At 48.6% G+C, this 12,046-nt stretch overlaps 1 protein-coding gene and 1 non-coding gene across 2 annotated transcripts; both read right to left on the reverse strand.

The window, feature by feature from the left end:
* Positions 1–1,816: 1,816 nt before the first annotated feature.
* On the reverse strand, positions 1,817–1,889 carry TRNAA-AGC (transfer RNA alanine (anticodon AGC)). Its single transcript has one exon. It is a non-coding gene; the product is annotated as a tRNA-Ala (tRNA).
* A 2,299-nt stretch (positions 1,890–4,188) lies between these two features.
* On the reverse strand, positions 4,189–5,121 carry LOC109780710 (uncharacterized). The gene is made up of 2 exons (XM_020339291.2): positions 5,014–5,121; positions 4,189–4,913 (listed from the first exon to the last, which is right to left on the reverse strand). The coding sequence occupies exons 1-2, from the start codon at positions 5,075–5,077 to the stop codon at positions 4,516–4,518; spliced, it is 462 nt and encodes a 153-aa protein (XP_020194880.1). The 5' UTR covers positions 5,078–5,121; the 3' UTR covers positions 4,189–4,515.
* Positions 5,122–12,046: the final 6,925 nt, after the last annotated feature.

The following is a 12,046-nucleotide window of genomic DNA, read 5'->3' on the forward strand; positions in this document are numbered from 1 at the left end:
CAACCAGCGGGCTCGGCGGGAGGAGAAGGCGAGCGTGCGCGTCCGTCTCGTGTCTGCGCCGACGCAAATCCAGCTCAAAAATGGGCCAGGAATGGGTCGCCCGCGGACGAAAAGCGGATGCGCGTCCGTTTGGGCCGGCGCGTTGGGCCAACTTTTGTGTCCGCGCCGACCCAAATGGACGCCCACGTACGAAATGGGTCGCCCTGTTGGAGTTGCTCTTAGGGCCAAAATTGGCGCCGCGGACGCATGCCGAACCCGGCGCGCTGGGGGGCGTCGGGGGAAACGTTTTTGGCGCAAAAGCCTGGTGGACCCGCCGAGTCAGCGACTGGGCGATGCCGAGAATCTTCGTCGTCCTCATCGCCTTGGTTTCCCGCGGGAATCAATGCGAAGGCTGCCGCCGGTCAGCCTTCCATTGATTCACGGGCGGCGGAGTGAAGGCGCGCCACCGCCGCGCGTCCCGCCCCTCCCACCACGCGTCCACACTGCTGCCGCCCGCTCGCCGCCCACTCGCCGCTATAAAAGCCAGCCCTCCCTCACCGATGGCCGCACACTTGCCCCCCGCAACCTCTCTCTCTTGCCGCCGACGGCCCTCTCTTCTTCGCCATCGATGCCCTCTCTCTCCCCGTCTCAAGCCGCGATCATGGCCGAGCGCTTCCTCGGCGACGGAGCGGCAGCCAACGGCTTCGGCGCCGCCACCTGCATGAGGCGGAGGCTCGCCTCCTCTACGAGGCAGACTATCCAGCGCCGCCCGACATGCGGGTGCCGCTCGTGGAGGCTCAGCGCCTTCTATGTCGGAGTGGTGGTACATCACCCAAGTGACGTGTGGTTGTCCGAGTGCCGCGAGCCGTCCAAGTGAACGTCCTGACGTATGCATCTGAATGTTGGCATGGTCCAGGGACTTGCCTATGATGGTGATGGCCCCATGTGGGTCCCAAATGATGGGTCCTTGACCCTACCTGTAATAGGTGACCACATCACTCACGTCAGCGAGAGAAGTCGATGCCGGACGTCGACGGCGATGACCCCTTACGTCCGTGGCGTCGATCCCAGATGTCGTCGACGACCTCTCCTTTGGGAGTTCGAGGGCGCCGATCCCGGACGTACGTCGGCGGCAGCGAGGGACGCCGATCCCGGAGGTCGGTGGCGGTGATCCCATTCATCGGCAGCAGGGAGTTCGCACGATCGTGGCAGCGAGAGAAGTCAATCCTGGACGTCGGCGGCGGCGTCGACGATCTCGTGCGGCTGCGTCAGGAAGATCGTACGTCTACACTGGGAGTTTGCGGGGATTGAGAGGAGCGAAGTTTCGTGCGGGGATGGGGTTTCTTTTTGGTGGTGCATAGGGAGAGTGGAGACGAAAATAGAAGGAAAAAAACCATGAAGACATTAGGAGTAGAAATAATTCGATTGTTTACACTTTTAGCCCTCGGGCATGTGTAGTAATAAAGTAGCTCATGGTACAGCTTCTCGTGGAGCTAGCTCTTTGGTACTCCGACAGTTGTGGTTGGAGTCTATACCAGTCGATGCAAATGTCTTGGTGGCCAGTCACTTAGCTGAGCCGGACTAATGGAATCCGGTGTTCCATTTTCAAAAAGAATAAGAACCGATGTTTTTTCTTGCGTGCATCGCAACATGGCCTTGATTTTCTGAAGCGAACCTTTTTCTAGGAAGGGGTGAAAAATCTATTGGGCCGTGTGAATGGCCCACGTACACACTTGGACGGCCCACTGGTACTACGTTTGCGTCCAAAAAAAAAATCTTTCAACACAGAAAGTACATTTGTCAAAAAAATATATACAGAAATTACAACAAAGTATCGTGGAGATGCGGGGTATCGATCCCCGTACCTCTCGCATGCTAAGCGAGCGCTCTACCATCTGAGCTACATCCCCTGAGTGGTGGCTTTTTTGTTATGACATTTTATAAATAACATACTACGATGAACAATAAGTCAATAACGGATTTATATGAACTTGTTCGTTTGGTGGAGCTATCAAAACATATTGCTTCAGAAATACGGAAGTAGTAGGAGTGAGGCGTTCTGGCTCCCAGGAGCATCTGCATTTGCGCTGAATAAAAAAAATCAAAACAAATACTAGAAAAATTCAAAAAAATCTAATTTTTTTTGCCATGGTAGATAATTTGGTGCGTGATGTCCGGTCCAAATTTTAAATAATTTGGACATCTGAGTAGCTCTCGGCAAAAATAGTGTACTGTTCGTATACTGTTCTAACCTAATTTGTCTTTTTTGCTGAGAGCTACTCAAATGTCCAAATGCTCTGAAATTTGGAGCGCACCTCAAGCACCAAATTATCTACCATGCACAAACATTTTGGATTTTTTTGAATTATTTATGAATTATTTCTTGACCGGGTGCAGATGAGCCCGGGCTCAGAATTGGATATTCGAAGTAGTACGTTGTTCCTTTTCTTACGGACGTAGTACAAAGGCCTGATGTTCCATGTGGAAAAACAGTCTCAACATTCATTGCCAAAGAGGTCGAGAGAAACAATTTTTTTTCGTGAATACGCAGATTGTGTATCTTTTCATTGACAGGGATTGAAAATTACAGTGGTGCGGCCCTTAAGTGCCGTACACCAAGAGGCGTCAATGAGGATGCAAAGAGGAGCATAAGAAGAAGGGGTTGCTCAGCCTCACAGAAGTGGTCGAGAGAAACACACATAAGTTAAATACGGAAAGACAGAAAAGAAAGAACTAGAGAAGTGACGAGGCAGGTAGCTTGAGGTAGATCCATCACGGCGCCGTTCAACAATCTGCCGAGTGCCGATCATGTTGTAGTTTCCCATGTATTTCATTAGCAACCAACGGATACTAGGGAATGAGAGGCGTCGTGGAAGAAGTGTGTTCTCTAGCTGCCCATAGTAGCTCCCGATGGCATCAAGAAAGCACAACGGAGCTTGTTCATCTTGGTATGGAGATTAGACACCTCTTTATGGTCGCTACGTGCAAATTAGGGATCATTGTCATTTGCTAGTGTTCAGCATGACATGCTTTACAGCCTTGCAATTTTTCTCCAACGAAATCTTGAGGGTGAAAGATGACTCCCTTCCCATAAACGTGAGGAAGAAAGATGATTCCCTTCCCAGAATCTCGAGAATGAAAGATGATTCCTACAGAATCTTGAAGAATTTGTTGGGGAATCCGTTGAGTATTTCATTCAATAAAAAGCATGCATCGATTATCTTCATAAACTTTCTATCATGAAATTGATTTTTTTAGATGGATCAAATCCCAAGTGCCCAGCTTGTCTCTTCCCAAAACTTGCTCCTATCCCATCTTCACCTGAGTAATTAGTGGTAATGTCTGTCATATCTTTCGTCCACAATTTACACTTTGATGTCACTACACTGTTCTCTGAACTTTGTTTTTAAATAAATTTTCTTCTCTGATCATCTCGTCATGGTAAATAGGTACAATCAACATAAATACAAATGTATGACAAGATTATTGAAGTAGGCAGAGAAGGAAACGGTGTCAGCAAATACATGGGAGAAGGAGGCATAGGCAAAGAAACAAATGCACGCAATGATATCTCTTTTATAACTTAGCCAAAATACTCAGCCTCCCAGCAGCACCTTGAAATCATTATTATTCAGAGCATGGTATCATGACTTAAATTCAAAACAAGTGCTATGATTGTACGCTATGCTACGTTGTGCTACAATAGTCTAATGTCCCTCAAAGTTTCCGTCACTAGGACCCGATAATGGAAAGGAGATTGACAATAGTAACGAGAGCCATCGATGAGATTTTCAATTCTTGGGAAGGGGTAAAGAACTACAGCGGTTTAAGTAATTTTTGATGTGCTTTTTTCATTAGATTAATTTACTGCAACCCCTGACAATAAATGTATGAAATTTGTCGAATTTTGATTGACCTGACAATGGGTTTTGCTTCTTCAAACGCCAGTTGATAGACCATTTGATTTGGTAAACTCACGTGTGTGTGTGTGTGTGTGTGTGTGTGTGTGTGTGTGTGCAGTTTTTGTTGCTGTCTCGATCCTCATGACCATGTTTGGTCCGCCATTGCCGCTGCGTAGTTCTTTTTCCACCCCACCCTCGGTTATTGATGTCAGACTAACCATCTGAGCTAAAAAAGTCCCACTATGTTGTTAAGGAAGTAATATTTTTTTGCGTGATTAAGGAAGTAATATTGTTGCTAAAAACAAGGTTAAGCTAAGGAAGCTGCTTTTTTGCAGATAAAAAAATGGTTGAGATCTCCGTGCGTGACATACCATGTACATTCACGTCCCACACCAAAGCAGTTGGCGTCTGAAATTACAAAAATATCCACTGGTGACATTATATACACCACGGGGCAACCATTGTAAACCACCATCTGCCAATCCCTGTTTTGAGGTAGCGACTGCCAGCATTGGCCAGAAACGGGAAGAGCATGTAGGCTAGACAGCGCCCGTGGGGGTCCGTAGAAGAACTGGTAGAACGTACGTGCGCGGCGCGAGTTGTGGCCCAGTTATTAATTAAGTACTGTAAATAATTACGGGCTAGCTGCTATGGCGGCGCTGCGGTCGTCATGCGCGGCGATGGAGGCCATGGCGAACTCGAACTGCTGGAGGGAGATGTTGGTGGAGAGGGAGAGGAGCTCCCTGGCCCCGTCCATCCCCCTGAGGCTGGCGACGCTGCTGGAGCCGTCCAGCCCGATGTGGGCCACGTGCTCCACGTCCGTAGGGAACCCGATCTGGATGTCGTCGTCCTCCTCCTCCTCGTCCTTGTACAGCTCGAAGATGTGGGACAGGCTCCTGAAGCTCTTGATGAGCTTCCTGATCCCGGCCAGCAGGAAGACGTCGCGCCTCGCCGCCGCCTGCTCCTGCTCTTCCGCGGACGCGGCGCCCTTGCCGGCGACACCCGCCGCCTCCCCGTGATCCCTCGTCGTAACTGCATGCATGCATGCACGCACCAGACAGAATCATGTCGATCCTTTGGGCGCACGAGAGAATTGTGCGAGAGAGAAGGTACAAAAGATCCACACTGTTACCTGGAACTGGAGCGTCGACATGGCTTGTCGCAGCAGCATCGTCCGTGCTGATCATCGATGTCATTCTGGAGTGCTCTCAGGAGGCGCGGCGGGAAAGAGTGCCGTGGGTGCCTCAGTTTGGTGTCTGGTCTTGTTATATAGAGAGAGGAAGTGTGGAGTGCAAGGGAAGGCAGTCAAAGAATGGAGGTGGTTATGGTGGTTTATGTGGATGTAAAGGTGGGATAGTTGCACGTATGAGTTCAAGTTGGTTGTAGTGCCTCTGCCTCAAGGCCGGGTAGAGCGGAGTGGCTGGTAGGCCTCGTTAGGTGCTGCAAACCTCACGCCAAGTTAACTGCACTTTTGTCTTTATTTAGTTTCAGTTAGATTCAGTTTGTTCAGTTCTTAGTCTCAATAATTTAGTGCACGGCTTGGTGTGAGTCAGCGACATGAGGTCCTGGGATGGCACCATGCCACGATGCTAGTACAAGTCTGCTGCACTGCTGGGGTTTGTCACTCTGCCCATGTATTCAGTAGAGTAGACAGGAGACGTTCGGTAGATTGCATCATTTTTGGCTCTCTCCATCTGTGGCTCAACTGGGACAAGCTGAGTGGATGCACGCAAAAGACCCATGTTATGCATATACTCTCTTCGTAAAGAAATACTCCCTCCGTCCGAAAATACTTGTCATCAAAATGGATAAAAGAAGATGTATCTAAACGTATTTTAGTTCTAGATACATCCCTTTTTATCCATTTTGATGACAAGTATTTTCGGACGGAGGGAGTATAATATCTTTTAGATCACTATTTTAGTGATCCAAGGGCATTTCCAACGCCGACCCGCAAATTTGCTCCGGCATCTGTTCACGGACACAGGTGCGGGAGGCGACCATCCAAGGCTGCTCGCATACATTTCAAGTCAGGTTTCAACTAACCGGACGAAATTCATACAAATACAACATATTTTCATATAAACCGGACAAAATTCATTACATTTTGAACATTTTCATTACATTTCGAACATTTAGGACAAAAAAGCGACCCGGCCCTAAACCTATCCTACGGGGTGACCGTCGTCCACTTCCTTTATATTCCGCTTCAGCAACCAGGTCCTCCATCTGTCGTCTCCATGAATGGCGGCGGGGTTCAAGACCCGTGACGCTTCAATGCCAGCGCTAGTCAGAGGTCAACGTTCGCTCTGGGCCGACGTCATTGCGGAGCGGCTGGTCCACAACGCCAAGACTGCAGGCAGCTGGCGTCGGGCGGGAGTGGAAGCAGGAGAGGGGGGAGGGTTTTGGGTGGGCCAGTGCGGTCAGACGTGGACGTGGCAGTGGTCCGGACGCCCGTAAAGCCCTGCCCCCCCCCCCTCTAACTGGATTCTTAGGGGGCAAAGAAGATGTGTTTTGGGCTGATTTTTCCTCACACATGGCCCTAATACTAAGGGGTATTTCATAAAAAAAATCTTGGGCGGGGGGAGGCAACAGCCCAGGTTGGCCCCTGAGAAGCTCCGCCACTAGATACGGACCGCGTTGGATGGTAGATCATAGAGGGAGTAGTTTGATAGCCTACATATGAGCTGCTTGCATTAGAGAAGTAATTTTCCACTCATGTTTGGTTGTCTGCGTTGGTTTGGGCTGATGCACCACGTGGCATTTGGTTGCATACTTACAATAGAGTAGATATATAGATCTATTTGTCTACGTGAAAAACATAAACATGTCTGGCGAGCCCGCCTAGGTCTCGCGTCTCCTCCTCCGCCGGTGAGTCTCTCCGCCTCCGCCACCTCCTCCTCAGCCCCTCCTCGCGCCTCTTCGTGTCTCTCCTCGCGTCGCCCCATGGGCGGCCGGGGAGAGCCCCAGATCCGCCGGCACCAGAACCCCCACCTCCTCCGCCCCTCCACGCCATGTACCACCTTAAGGATAAAATCCAAGACTGTTAGGAACCAAAAACCTAAAGCCACAAATTAAAGCACTTATTAGAGTAGTAGAGAATTAGGAAAGAAGACTGGTCAATAAATCACTTCAAGATGAATAATAAAGAAGTAAGATCTTCCATGTGTGTAGGACATGTGTTTCAGTCAGCGGTATCGAATGGCACACCAACCCTTAGTTGAGGTCAGGTTCCCTTCTTCTGCATATATATAGACGGCTGGCAACACAAGCTTCCCCTTCATTCAGGCACGACCAACACTTGATAAAATTTGATACCATGTACAATTCCTTACATCAGCATAAGCGTGTGTATAGGTTGAGACAAAAAAATGAAGGAGAAACACATAGAATTATGAGGCGCCGGAAAAAAAAATCATGTGCCTATGGGTGGCTTTGCAGAGCTAGAATGCCACGAACCACGAGAAGTTGCCCAAGAATACGTATTGCATGTGATTATCCATCCAGCCGTGGATGAACCTAGCTAACCAACATAGGTCGAGGGGCACACTAATCGTTGTCATGTACTCAACTGGTAAAAAGCGATGAAATAGCTAAGTGGTATGTATGTCTGCCTCCCCTTGTAAATGTGGAACAGTAGTTGGCACTCTTTAATCATTAGATTGATACTCCCTCCGTCCCAAAATTCTTGTCTTAGATTTGTCTAAATACGGATGTATCAAGTTATGTTTTAATATTAATTAGATTCATCCGTATCTAGACAAATTTAAGACAAGAATTTTGGGACGGAGGGAGTGTTATTTAAGAAGACAAAGTACCTTACAAATTTACATTCATTTATAACATTAACATTTTCATATACCTTAGTTCATCGACCATTTCACCATATTTCTCATAAAGTATACCAGAAAGTACAATCACAACTATGGTCTTGATTGGCTACATCCATAATGAAGCATACATTCCAACTCTTTAATAATTTAGAGAGAAAATTATGCACTATATTTAACAACTAAAATTACACTAGTAGAAAAAGAGGCTTCCATATGCCCCCATTAGTCCCCAAAATAATCGAACCGCGACAAAAGGGGTCTTTAGTCGCGGTTCGGGAGGAGACCCGCGACCAACTATCTGGGCCCAGCGCGCTCGGTCGACAGCTGGCGGACGGGAGGGGCTTTAGTCCCGGTTGGCCTGGCCAACCGGGACTAAAGGTCCCCGAAGGCCTTTAGTCGCGGTTGGCCAGGCCAACCGGGACTAAAGGCCCATCCTAGTCGCGGTTGGCCAGGCCAACCGGGACTAAAGGCCCATCCCTATATATAGGACTCAGCTCACTTCACTTCACTCAGCTCACTTCACAATTTTCAGAAGGGGGTGGTGGGTTTGCTTTTGGTTCCTCCTATGCACACAAGGTGTTCGATGAAATGCCCGAGAGCCTGAAACAAACATGATATGAAGTGTCCGAGCCACACTTGAGCTTTCTCATTTATTTTTCCTCCGCGATCGCGGTTACAACTTGAACCTTTCATGTGTCATTGATAAAATATGCATGTGTGTAGTTCATTGTTTAATTTGTATTATTTCTAGCTAGTTAGTTTAACAAATGCATGATGGTTAATTATATACTTTATATAATAATAATGCAGATGAATCGGCAATGGATGTACGGTCCCCGACTCTCCGGCGAGTTCACTACGGGTTTGAAAGATTTCCTCGTAGTGGCAAATGCGAACAAGCAGCAAGGTTTTATTATCTGTCCATGTGCTGTCTGTAAGAATCAGAAGGGTTACTCCTCCTCAAGAGACGTTCACATGCACCTGCTTCGGCACGGTTTCATGCGAAGCTATAATTGTTGGACCAAGCATGGAGAAAGAGGGGTTAGAATGGAAGAAGATGAAGAAGGGGATGATATCGATGACAACTATCATGATCATTTCGGTGATACTTTCATCGAGGACGATGCTGAAGGTGGGGAAGGGTTAGGTGAAGGTGAAGAAGAGGCACATGATGAGCCCGCTGATGATCTTGGTCGGACCATTGCTGATGCACGGAGACGCTGCGAAACTAACAAGGATAGGGAGAATTTGGATCGCATGTTAGAGGATCACAAAAAGTCGTTGTATCCAGGATGCGATAATAGTCTGAAAAAGCTGGACTGCACACTGGATTTGCTAAAATGGAAGGCACATGAAGGTGTAGGTGACTCATCATTTGAAAATTTGCTGAAAATGTTGAAGAATATGTTTCCGAAGAATAACGAGTTGCCCGCCAGTACGTATGAAGCAAAGAAGGTTGTCTGCCCTCTAGGTTTAGAGGTTCTGAAGATACATGCATCCATTAACGACTGCATCCTCTACCGCGGTGAATACGAGAATTTGAATGAATGCCCTGTATGCACTGCATTGCGTTATAAGATCAGAGGCGATGACCCTGGTGACGATGTTGAGGGCAAGAAACCCAGGAAGAGGGTGTTGGGAATCTTAGCATAATTTAAAATTTTCCTATGCTCACCAAGATGCATCTATGGAGTCTACTAGCAACGAGGGGAAAGGAGTGCATCTACATACCCTTGTAGATCGCGAGCGGAAGCGTTCCAATGAACGTGGATGACGGAGTCGTACTCGCCGTGATCCAAATCACCGATGACCGAGTGCCGAACGGACGGCACCTCCGCGTTCAACACACGTACGGTGCAGCGACGTCTCCTCCTTCTTGATCCAGCAAGGGGGAAGGAGAGGTTGATGGAGATCCAGCAGCACGACGGCGTGGTGGTGGATGTAGCGGGTCTCCGCAGGGCTACGCCGAGCTTCTACGAGAGAGAGAGAGAGGTGTTGCAGGGGAGGAGGGAGGCGCCCAAGGCTGTTGTGTGCTGCCCTCCCTCCCCCCCTTTATATAGGCCCCTGGGGGGGTGCGCCAGCCCCAAGAGATGGGATCTCAAGGGGGCGGCGGCCACAAGGGGGGGAAGGGGTTGCCTTGCCCCCCAAGGCAAGGGGGAACTCCCCCTAGGGTTCCCAACCCTAGGCGCAGGGGGGGAGGCCCAAGGGGGGGCGCCCCAGCCCACTAGGGGCTGGTTCCCTTCCACTTTCAGCCCACGGGGCCCTCCGGGACAGGTGGCCCACCCGGTGGACCCCCGGGACCCTTCCGGTGGTCCCGGTACAATACCGGTAACCCCCGAAACTTTCCCGGTGTCCGAAACTGGACTTCCTATATATAATTCTTCACCTCCGGACCATTCCGGAACCTCTCGTGACGTCCGGGATCTCATCCGGAACTCCGAACAACTTTCGGGTTTCCGCATACATATATCTCTACAACCCTAGCGTCACCGGACCTTAAGTGTGTAGACCCTACGGGTTCGGGAAGCATGCAGACATGACCGAGACGCCTCTCCGGTCAATAACCAACAGCGGGATCTGGATACCCATGTTGGCTCCCACATGTTCCACGATGATCTCATCGGATGAACCACGGTGTCGAGGATTCAATCAATCCGTATGCAATTCCCTTTGTCAATCGGTATGTTACTTGCCCGAGATTCGATCGTCGGTATCCCAATACCTTGTTCAATCTCGTTACCGGCAAGTCTCTTTACTCGTACCGCAATGCATGATCCCGTGACTAACGCCTTAGTCACATTGAGCTCATTATGATGATGCATTACCGAGTGGGCCCAGAGATACCTCTCCGTCACACGGAGCGACAAATCCCAGTCTCGATCCGTGCCAACCCAACAGACACTTTCGGAGATACCCGTAGTGCACCTTTATAGTCACCCAGTTACGTTGTGACGTTTGGCACACCCAAAGCACTCCTACGGTTTCCGGGAGTTGCACGATCTCATGGTCTAAGGAAAAGATACTTGACATTGGAAAAGCTCTAGCAAACGAAACTACACGATCTTTTATGCTATGCTTAGGATTGGGTCTTGTCCATCACATCATTCTCCTAATGATGTGACCCCGTTATCAATGACATCCAATGTCCATAGTCAGGAAACCATGACTATCTATTGATCAACGAGCTAGTCAACTAGAGGCTTACTAGGGACACTTTGTGGTCTATGCATTCACACATGTATTACGATTTCCGGACAATACAATTATAGCATGAATAATAGACTATTATCATGAACAAAGAAATATAATAATAACCATTTATTATTGCCTCTAGGGCATATTTCCAACAGTCTCCCACTTGCACTAGAGTCAATAATCTAGTTACATTGTGATGAATCGAACACCCATTGCGTCCTGGTGTTGATCATGTTTTGCCCTAGGGAGAGGTTTAGTCAACGGATCTGCTACATTCAGGTCCGTGTGTACTTTACAAATATCTATGTCTCCATTTTGAACACTTTCACGAATGGAGTTGAAGCGACGCTTGATATGCCTGGTCTTCCTGTGAAACCTGGGCTCCTTCGCAAGGGCAATAGCTCCAGTGTTGTCACAGAAGAGAGTCATTGGGCCCGACGCATTGGGAATCACCCCTAGGTCGGTAATGAACTCCTTCATCCAGACTGCTTCCTGTGCTGCCTCCGAGGCTGCCATGTATTCCGCTTCACATGTAGATCCCGCCACGACGCTTTGCTTGCAACTGCACCAGCTTACTGCTCCTCTATTCAAAATATACACGTATCCGGTCTGTGACTTCGAGTCATCCAGATCTGTGTCGAAGCTAGCATCGACGTAACCCTTTACGACGAGCTCTTCGTCACCTCCATAAACGAGAAACATATCCTTAGTCCTCTTCAGGTACTTCAGGATATTCTTGACCGCTGTCCAGTGTTCCTTGCCGGGATTACTTTGGTACCTTCCTACCAAACTTACAGCAAGGTTTACATCAGGTGTGGTACACAGCATGGCATACATAATAGACCCTATGGCCGAGGCATAGGGGATGACACTCATCTCTTCTATATCTTCTGCCGTGGTCGGGCATTGAGCCGTGCTCAATTGCACACCTTGCAATACAGGCAAGAACCCCTTCTTGGACTGATCCATATTGAACTTCTTCAATATCTTGTCAAGGTATGTGCTTTGTGAAAGACCTATGAGGCGTCTCGATCTATCTCTATAGATCTTGATGCCTAATATGTAAGCAGCTTCTCCAAGGTCCTTCATTCAAAAACACTTATTCAAGTAGGCCTTTATACTTTCCAAGAATTCTAT

Source organism: Aegilops tauschii, chromosome 3 (assembly GCF_002575655.3).
Source record: "Aegilops tauschii subsp. strangulata cultivar AL8/78 chromosome 3, Aet v6.0, whole genome shotgun sequence".
NCBI classification, from domain to species: domain Eukaryota; kingdom Viridiplantae; phylum Streptophyta; class Magnoliopsida; order Poales; family Poaceae; genus Aegilops; species Aegilops tauschii.

Excerpts from the sequence above, each read along its gene's own strand:
- LOC109780710 (XM_020339291.2), bottom strand. The coding sequence starts at position 5,077 with ATGACATCGATGATCAGCACGGACGATGCTGCTGCGACAAGCCATGTC. Across the intron at positions 4,914-5,013 it reads TGTCGACGCTCCAGTTCCAG|TTACGACGAGGGATCACGGG; the intron begins GTAACAGTGTGG and ends GCATGCATGCAG.